A 10,015-nucleotide genomic window follows, 5' to 3' on the forward strand; every position below is an offset into this window, starting at 1 on the left:
AAAGCAATAGGGAACAAGATGCTAATTTCAGAGTATGAAAATGGCCATAACCTTTTTAATACTGAAGATATGAAAGTGAATTAGGTGTCAAATTAAACTTATTTTTATGCTTTATCTGATGGGATAAATTGCAGACTTGATTTTTAAAATTCAAAATGTTGTAACATTGCTACAGAAAGTTGTGACCACTGCCCAGTCCATCATCGGCTCTGACCTCCCCACCATCGAAGGAATCTATCGCAGTCGCTGTCTCAAAAAGGCTGCCAACATCATCAAAGACCCACACCATCCTGGCCACACACTCATCTCTCTGCTGCCATCAGGTAGAAGGTACAGGAGCTTGAAATCTGCAACATCCAGGTTCAGGAACAGCTACTTCCCCGCAGTCATCAGGCTATTAAACACAACATCAAATAAGCTCAGAACAATAACAGTCTATTATTACTATTGCACTTTATCTGTTTATTTATTGTGTATATATATATGGTCTATGGTATATAGACACACTGAACTTTTATCTCCTGTTCCGTACTATGCTTACATATTCTGTTGTGCTGCAGCAAGTAAGAATTTCATTGTCCTATCTGGAACACATGACAATAAAACTCACTTGATTCTTGACATGATAGAAGTATATAAAATTATAAGAGGAACAGATAGGGTAGACAGCCAGAACCTTTTTCTCCATTGTGAAAATGTCAAAGACTAGAGGGCACACGGTAGCTGTAAGGTGAGAGGGGCAAATGTATTTAAAAGGGGGGAGTATTTTTACACAGAGGTTGGTGGGGCCTTGGGACGCGTTCCCAGGGGTAGTAGTGAAGGCAGGCATGAGAGCGGCATTTAGGAGATTTTTAAATAGGCGCGTGGATATGCAGGGAAGTGAGGGAGATGGATCAGGTGCAGGCGCTGGGAAATTAGTCTAAAGGGCCTGTCCAACTTGGCAATTTTGTTCGGCGACTGCTGGCATCATTGACTGAAGTATCAAGTCACCGAAAAAGTCGCGACGTGACGCGACGTGATGACGTATTGACGCGCAGTGTTTCCTCAAGTGTCGCAACATTTGTTTTGTCGCCGCTGGATTTTGAAACGTTCGAAATCTTTCGGCAACTCTGATATGACGCCAGCAGTCACCGAAAAAAATCACCAAGTGGGACAGGCCCTTAACGGCATCATGTTCAGCACAGACATTGTGGGCCGAAGGGCCTGTTCCCGTGCTGTACTGTTCTATGCTTTGTGAGAGTCAGTCACACAGAGGCCCGGGCGTCGCACACTCGCTGGGTATGTGATTCCTGTTTCGTGTTGTGCGGGAGGTTTGTTCCATCTTCCGACATCACGTCAGCCACCCACAGCCAGCTGGATGTTTAATGCACCAGAGGCTGCTGCTGGTGGGACAGTCCACACCACCCCCCTCACGCCCGCGCCAAGAACAACACCATTGCAGCGTCCTCTGCAACAGCCGCAAGCAACAATGCAGCCGCAGTCATCACCCTACCTATCGGTGCTGGCTCGAAGGGCTGAATGGCCTTCTCCTGCACCGATTGTCTATTGTCTATTGTCCCCCCGTCCAACAGCAAGCTAGTTTCATATGTTCATAACTTCGTAAGTGATAGGAGCAGAATTAGGCCATTTTGAATTGAATTGAATAACCTTTAATAATCCTTTACAGGAAATTACAGTGCCACAACAGCTTCAGGACAGACATAACACCACACATTTCCACAGATAGCTTCAATACTTAATAAGTTAAAATACAATGAATGAATACTAAAAAAAAACAAAATTATTTTTGTGCATTATAAAACCTTATAGCAGCTGGTATACAAGACTTCCTATATCTCTCCGTTTTGCACATTGGTGCAATCAGTCTCTGACTGAAGATGCTGCTCTTGATCACCTTCAGGGCGTGGAGTGGGTGAGTGGGGTTGGTCATTATTGAACCTAGTTTGTTCAGAGTTCTGGCCTCTGCCACCTGCTGGACCGTTAGTTGCTCAGCCCCAACCACTGAGCCGGCCTTCCTGATCAGCTTGTCCAGTCTGTTTTTGTCCGCTATGCGGGCGCCTTCTCCCCAACAGGCCACAGCAAAAAACAGAGCACTGGCCACCACTGAATGGTAAACACTGCACAGTAGGGGTTGGCAGATGTTGAATGACCTTAGCCTCCTTAAAAAATACAGCCGACTTTGTCCCTTCCTGTACACCGCCTCCATATGACTCTTCCACTCCAGCTCACTGTCAAGCTGCACACCAAGGTACCTGTGGCTGGCGACCACCTCCACCTCAGTGCCCCTGATGGTGATTGGTGTTGGTTGAGTCCTCCTCCTCCCCCCCCTGAAATCCGCAACTATCTCCTTCGTTTTTGTGTTATTGAGATGGAGGTTATTGTGTGCACTCCACTCCACAAAGTTGTTAATTGTGTGGCAGAGAGTTCCAGAGATTCACCACTCTCTGTGTGAAAAAAAGTTCTTCTCATCTCAGTTTTAAAGGATTTCCCCCTTATCCTTAAGCTGTGACCCCTTGTCCTGGACTTCCCCAACATCGGGAGCAATCTTCCTGCATCTAGCCTGTCCAACCCCTTAAGAATTTTGTAAGTTTCTATAAGATTCCCTCTCAATCTCCTAAATTCTAGAGAGTATAAACCAAGTCTATCCAGTCTTTCCTCATAAGACAGTCCTGCCATCCCAGGAATCTGTCTGGTGAACCGTCTCTGCACTCCCTCTATGGCAATAATGTCCATCCTCAGATTTGGAGACCAAAACTGTACACAATACTCCAGGTGTGGTCTCACCAAGACCCTGTACAACTGCAGTAGAACCTCCCTGCTCCTATACTCAAATCCTTTTGCAATGAAAGCTAACATACCATTCGCTTTCTTTACTGCCTGCTGCACCTGCATGCCTGCCTTCAATGACTGGTGTACCATGCCACCCAGGTCTCGCTGCATCTCCCCCTTTCCCAATCGGCCACCATTTAGATAATAGTCTGCTTTCCCGTTTTTGCCACCAATGTCCACGACCCAGGTGTGTCCAGGTGTGTGGCTCATCCTTTGCCAGCCCAGTTCCTGGATCATATCAGATCTCCTCCTGACCTTCTGTGCATATTCAAACATTCGAGCAGGCGCGGAGATTTAAGATTTACGACTCGTAGAACATCTTCTCGCGAGCCTGCTCCAAGTACATGGTGGGGACTTGGTAAGTCAGAGCTCCCGGCTGGGTCATTTGTTGTTACTGGTCACCTCTTTCCTCAGACTAGAGGACATCTTGGAGCCTGTGCCGTGGTTGAGGAAGTAGGTCTCCGTCCCGCTCTCCCGAGGCAGGGGCAGGAAGAAGAGGAGCCGGAGGTCCCGTCTCAACTCCTGCCTGACGCTCTCAGAGGAGAACATGTAGAGGAAGGGGTTGACGATGCTGTTGACAGTGCAGAGGCAGAGGAAGGTGATGGACACGCCGTAGATCTGCTCCTCGAACCAGCAACTGTCCTTGCTCAGGGAGAACGCCAGAGCCCTGGAAAGCAGGATGATGTGGTAGGGGGCAAAGCAGACCAGGAAGATGAGGATGACTGACAGGGCCAGGTACTTGATTTTCCTCTTCTGGGTGGTGTTCAGGCAGGGGCTGGACTGGATGCGGCGGAAGATCAGGCAGTTGGTGGTCACCAAGATGGTGAGGGGGAGGCAGAAGCCGATGCAGAAGCGAGCGTAGTTGAAGTTTGCCACCAAGTCGGGCATGGGGATGGTCTCGAAGCAAGAGTCATTCTTCTCCTTCGAGGTCTGCACCGTGGACAGGTAGAAGACGGGGGTGTGGACTAGCATCACCGTGACCCAGACGGTGAGGCAGACCGCCACGGCCACCCGCCTGCGACGCCGCCACTGCGCCTCGATGGGGTAGAGGACGACCAGGCAGCGGTCGACCGAGATGCAGCACAGCAGGAGGATGCTGATGTACAGGTTGTTGAAAAAGATGTAGCCAGTGATGCTGCACGCCAGGCTGCTGTGGATCCAGCGGCTGGAGTTCCTGGCGTAGCTGATCCACCAGGGGATGGTGGCCAGGTAGATCAGGTCGGAGAGCGAGAGGGTGAAGAGATAGACCGACAGCACGTTCTTCCTCCGAATCTTCAGGGCGCTGAGGGTGAGGCTCAGCAGGTTGGCGGGCAGCCCGAAGATCAGCACCAGGCTGTAGACGGTGGCCAATGGCACAGAGCCCTGGGTGAAGGTCACGTTGCACGAGGCGTTATTCATCGCACGAGTCCCGTGGCAGCAACACAGTCCCGGCTGTAACAAAATCACTTTGCTTTAGTTTATGCTCACGTGTACAGTCAAAAGAAAAACAAGATCATTTTTCGAAGACACGGACACCATTCATTGATTTATTACAAGGATAGTATGGTACAACACAACTTTGGATTTAAATCTAATTATGGGTTGGGTGAGGTGGGTGGGGAGGGATGTGAGGCAGGTTTATCACCACTTTTTTCTTTCTTTCTCTTTTTGTCCTTTTATCTTTCTTATTTTTTCTATTCCTCTCTTCTTTCTTTCATTTATTCACTCTTTGGCCTACACCACTTTGGTAGTCTAGGGGTTCTATCTTTGCATATTTCACTTTTTCTCTTTCTTGCTTTTTCTACTTTCTTTTCTTCCAACTGTGGCAAAAAGTGAAAAAATAAAATTTAAAAAAAGCTTTTGTTGCGTGCTATCCAGAAAGACTGTACATGATTACAATCGATCTGTTTACAGGTTGGGGCTTTGGTTTAGAAAGAGTACAAATTGCGACAGAGGATAAACTGCCAGGTGGCGCAGCGGTAGAGTCGCAGCCTCACAGCGCCAGAGATCCGGGTTCCATCCTGACTACGGGCGCTGTCTGTACGTAGTTTGTACGTTCTCCCCATGACTTGTGTGGGTTTTCTCCAGGTGCTCTGGTTTCCTCCCACACTCCAGGTTTGCACGATAATTGGCTTGGGATCATTGTAAACTGTCTCCGGTGTGTGTAGGATAGTATTAGTGTGCGGAAATCGCTGGTCGGACTCGAGTGGGCCAGGTAAAGGGGATTGTTGCATCCACACTGCGGTTCTAAGGGAAAGTAAACTAAATTAGACCGAGAGGGAAGGGAAACTGACAAGGAGTAAGGGAGCGGGTCTTTGTGGAAGCAGATATGGGGAACATGGATATGTGGTGAGTGGTTTCACAGAGGAGCTGGAGAAACTCAGGAGGGTCAGGCAGTATGTGACGGAGTGGGGGAAAGGTGATGTTTCGGGGACTCGAACCTTTGTTCGAGTGGGGGGATGGGAAAGCAGTGAAGCGGGGTAGGAAACTGGCGGTTAGGAAAAATCCAGAACCAAACAGTGAGGACCGGCAACAGATGACCAAGGTGGAACGCCTCATCCGTGGAGCCCATGCGGCGTAGATGGAGGAATTGGGAGTGGGGATGGAGTGCTGAGGAAGCAGGGTGCGATTTGATACTGGGTGCTATGCGAACAGTGGAACTGGCAGGATTACAATCAACTACGGTGGGGGTTTAGGGAGGGGAGGAAGAGAATCCGGGGGTTACTTGAAAGTAGAGAAATCAATATTCATGGGGTGTAAGCTGCCCAAGCAAAATATGAGGTGCTGTTCCTCCCATGATTTGTGTGGGTTTGCTCCAGTGTGGTTTCCTCACTTTGACAATGGAGGAGGCCCACTGACTCAAAGGTCAGTGTGAGAATGGTATTAGGTTAGTTTACTTTACGACTTTGGGCCACAGGGATTGTCTCCACACTGTTCTAAACTAAACTAAATTGATCACAAAACTGCTGGAGTAACTCAGCGGGTCAGGCAGCATCTGTGGAGAACATGGATAGGTGACGCTTCACAGAGTGCTGGAGTAACTCAGCGGGTCAGGCAGCATCTGTGGAGAACATGGATAGGTGACGTTTCACAGAGTGCTGGAGTAACTCAGCGGGTCAGGCAGCATCTGTGCAGTAAAGGATGGGTGATGTTTCGGGTTCGGGAACCTTCTTCAGACTGAAAGCAGAAGGGAGGAAACTGGCGGTAGGAAAAATCCAGAACCAAACAGAGCCGGCAACAGATGACCAAGGAGATGTGGAGCCCACAATGGTCCATTGTTGGCTGGGGTAGTGCTGATAACACATTTGATACTGGGTATGCGAACAGTGGAACTGGCAGGACAACTACGGTGGGGGTAGGGAGGGGAGGAGTGAGAATCCGGGGGTTACTTGAAAGTAGAGAAATCAATATTCATGGGGTGTAAGCTGCCCAAGCAAAATATGAGGTGCTGTTCCTCCGATTTGCGTGTGGCCTCACTTTGACAATGGAGGAGGCCCAAGACTCAAAGGTCAGTGTGAGAATGGTATAGGTTAGTTTACTTTATGACTTTAGTTTAGGTTAGTCTAGTTTAATTTATTGTCACAAGTACTGAGCTAAAGTGAAAAGCATTTTTGCTGCGTGTTATCCTGTTAGCAGAAAGACAATACGTGATTACAATCAAGCTGTCCACAGGATACAGATACAGGATTTAGTGACAAACACAGTGCAAGATAAAGTCCAGTTAAATCTGATTAAATATAGACCGAGGATCTTCAATTAGGTAGATTGAAGAAGGGTTTCGACACAAAATGTTGCCTATTTCCTTCGCTCCATAGATGCTGCCTCACCCGCTGAGTTTCTCCAGCATTTTTGTCTACCTTTGGTTTTTCCAGCATCTGCAGTTCCTTCTCAAACAGGTAGATTGTAGTCAGGACTGCTCTCTAGTTGGTGAGATGTGAGGGCAAAGGGAGGGCTGGTTTCCCTCGGTGTCCCCGACTGGTCCCCACGGCACCACCATTCACCAAATCCCCAAACACCACCACTCACCAGATTCCCAGTACCCCCACTCACCAAATCCCCAGCACCACCACTCACCAAATCCCCAGCACCACCACTCACCAAATCCCCAGCACCACCACTCACCAAATCCCCAGCACCACCACTCACCAAATCCCCAGCACCACCACTCACCAAATCCCCAGCACCACCACTCACCAAATCCCCAGCACCACCACTCACCAAATCCCCAGCACCACCACTCACCAAATCCCCAGCACCTCCACTCACCCAAATCCCAGACACCATCCCCAGCACCACCATTCACCAAATCCCCAGCACCACCACTCACCAGAATCCCCAACACCACCACTCACCAGATCCCCAACACCACACCACCAGATTCCACTCACCAGATCCCCAACACCACCACTCACCAGATTCCCAACACCACCACTCACCAGAATCCCCAGCACCACCACTCACCAGATCCCCAGCACCACCACTCACCAGATCCCCAACACCACCACTCCCTAGATCCCCAATATTACCACAGCACCAGATCCCGAACACCACCACTCACCGGTTGCCCCAGCACCACCTTCACCAGATCCCCAATATTACGAAACACCAGATCCCCTGCACCACCACTCACCGGATCCCCAGCACTACCTCTCACCACTTGATATTAAAACACAAGACTATAACAACATGATATTATAAGAACATTTAAAATACATTTGGACCACTACATGGATAAGATGGGCTTAGAGGGTTAATGCGGGCAGGTTTCCATACTGTATCTTTAAAGTCTGAAGGTCGGGCAGCATCTGTGCAGAGTGAAGTAGGTGAGGTGACTAGCCCGAGATTTCTGACCACAAATGGTTAAAAAAAAGAATGAAGACTCTCATGTTTCAACAGACAGAAACGGTAAACATGCGTTGTGACATGAAATATTGGTTTGATCAAAAATAGATGGTTGGTGGAACTCAGTGGTCAGGCAGCATCTGTGGAGACAAAAGTTATTTGTGTAGCGCCTCGAACTAAAGTTATGGACATTGGGCTTTCTAGATTTTTGGTCTATTATTATCACGGTACCGAGGTGGGGTGAAAACCTTTGTCTGCATTCCATACAAACACATCAGATAATACTATGCTTAAATTCAATCAAGCTGAACTCCAGTACAACAGGTAGAGCAAAGGGGAAGATACAGAGTGCAGAATATCAGCATTGTAGAGCATCAGTTCCACAAACAAAGTCCAATGTCCACAATGGGGTAGAGGTGAATCGGACAGTACACTAGCTTATGGAAGGACCGTTCAGAAGCCTGATAACAGAGGGGAAGAAGCTGTTCCTGAGTCTGGTGGTGCGTACTTTCAAGCTTCTGTACCTTCTGCCGGACGGAAGCGGGGAGAAAATGGAATGACCGGGGTGGGACAAGTCTTTGATTATGTTGGCTGCTTCCCCGAGGCAGCGGGAAGTGTAGATGGAGTCAATGGTGGGGAGTGTGGTCTGTGTGATGGACTGGGCTACATCTACAACTCTCTGTAATTTCTTGTGGTCTTGGGCTGCTGCCTCACAGCGCCAGACACCCTGATTCAATTCTGACCTGGGGTGCTGTCTGTGTGGAGTTTGTATGTTCTCCCGGTGACCCCATCAAAGCACGTGGGAGTTTGTAGGTTAATTGTCCCTCTGGCCTTTGCCCCTAGTGTAGAGGGTGTGGATGAGAAAATGGAATAACATAGAACTAGTGTGAGCAGGTGATCGAGGATCAGCGTGGACTCGGTGGGCCGAAGGGCCTGTTTCCATGCTGTACCTCTATCTCCATCTCTGGACATCTCTAATTATAATAAATCAATACTAATACCAGATGTACTTGTACCCAGACTCTCTCTGTTCTAAATCACTATTCAGAATCTTGCTAATTACTGTGTAAATGTTGCCCTGTATTATAACTGTAGATTATAGCCATGATCACATTGAATGGCGGTGCTGGCTCGAAGGGCCGAATGGCCTACTCCTGCACCTATTGTCTCTTGTCTATTATCTATTGTCTATAATAGACAATAGACAATAGGCGCAGGAGTACCTAATTCGGCCCTTTGATCCAGCACCGCCATTCAATGTGATCATGGCTGATCATCCCCAATCAGTACCCCGTTCCTGCCTTCTGCCCATATCCCCCTGACTCCTTTAAGAGCCCTATCTAGCTCTCTCTTGAAAGTATCCAGAGAACCGACCTCCACCGCCCTCTGAGGCAGAGAATTTCACAGACTCACAACCCTCTGTGAGAAAAAGTGTTTCCTCGTCTCCGTTCTAAATGGCTTACCCCTTATTCTTAAACTGTGGCCCTTGTTCTGGACTCCCCCACCATCGGGAACATGTTTCCTGCCTCGGGCGTGACTAAACCCTTAATAATCTTATATGTTTCAATAAGATATCCTCTCATCCTTCTAAACTCCTGAGTGCCTTTACCAATCAGCATTATATCAGCATGGATTGGTCACAGTTTTATCATTGTCTTGAAACAGATTTACTGTAATTACATTGTTAGCATCCAATATATTACTGTGATTACATTATTGAGTCCAGTGTTCTCATAATCACATCATTAGGAACCAAAGGGTTTTTCTACTCAGGCAGTTGAGAACAGTGGTGGAAACAGCTTCATTAAAGGCGTGTCAGTTTCATAATGACATTGTGAGCAATCGTTTACTTTAACAGCACCATTACATCTGACCTTTATAAGTTCCCAGTATCACATGGGAAAAATCCCCAGGCAATACCCCCACCGCCAGCTCCCCCAGCCCACCACCCCATCACCACACTGTCACCAACCTTAAACGGGAAAGGGCCAGAGTGATTCTCACTGCCTTTCACTCTCAACACCCCCTCACAAGATACGGGAGATAATCAAATCTGAACCTGCAATCCAGACTCTCTCTCTCTCATTCACTCTCTGTCTCTTTCTCTGTTTCTCTCATTCACTCCCTCTCTCTCTCTCTCTCTTTCTCTCTCTCTCTCTCTCTCTCTCTGTCTCTCTCTCTCTCTCTCTCTCTCTCTCTCTCTCTCTCTCTCTCCTTCTCTCACTGTCTCTCTCTCTCTCTGTCTGTCTGTCTCTACCCAAGACAGCAAGAAATTGCAGAAATTGCAGTCCATCACACACAGCCACACTCCCCACCATTGTAGATGTAGCCCAGTCCATCACACAGACCACACTCCCCACCATCG

General features: G+C 48.2%; 1 protein-coding gene across 1 annotated transcript in view; it reads right to left on the bottom strand.

The window, feature by feature from the left end:
- Window positions 1-955: 955 nt before the first annotated feature.
- LOC129700069 (probable G-protein coupled receptor 132) overlaps window positions 956-10,015 on the bottom strand; it is a 13,567-nt gene continuing 4,507 nt past the window's right edge. The window contains exon 2 of the mRNA XM_055640247.1: window positions 956-4,260. Within this exon, the coding sequence (XP_055496222.1) occupies window positions 3,211-4,227 (1,017 nt within the window). The 5' untranslated portion in view covers window positions 4,228-4,260 and the 3' untranslated portion in view covers window positions 956-3,210. The remainder of the gene's footprint in view (window positions 4,261-10,015) is intronic.

This window comes from Leucoraja erinacea, chromosome 9 (genome assembly GCF_028641065.1).
Source record: "Leucoraja erinacea ecotype New England chromosome 9, Leri_hhj_1, whole genome shotgun sequence".
In the NCBI taxonomy this organism is placed as follows: Eukaryota; Metazoa; Chordata; class Chondrichthyes; order Rajiformes; family Rajidae; genus Leucoraja; species Leucoraja erinaceus.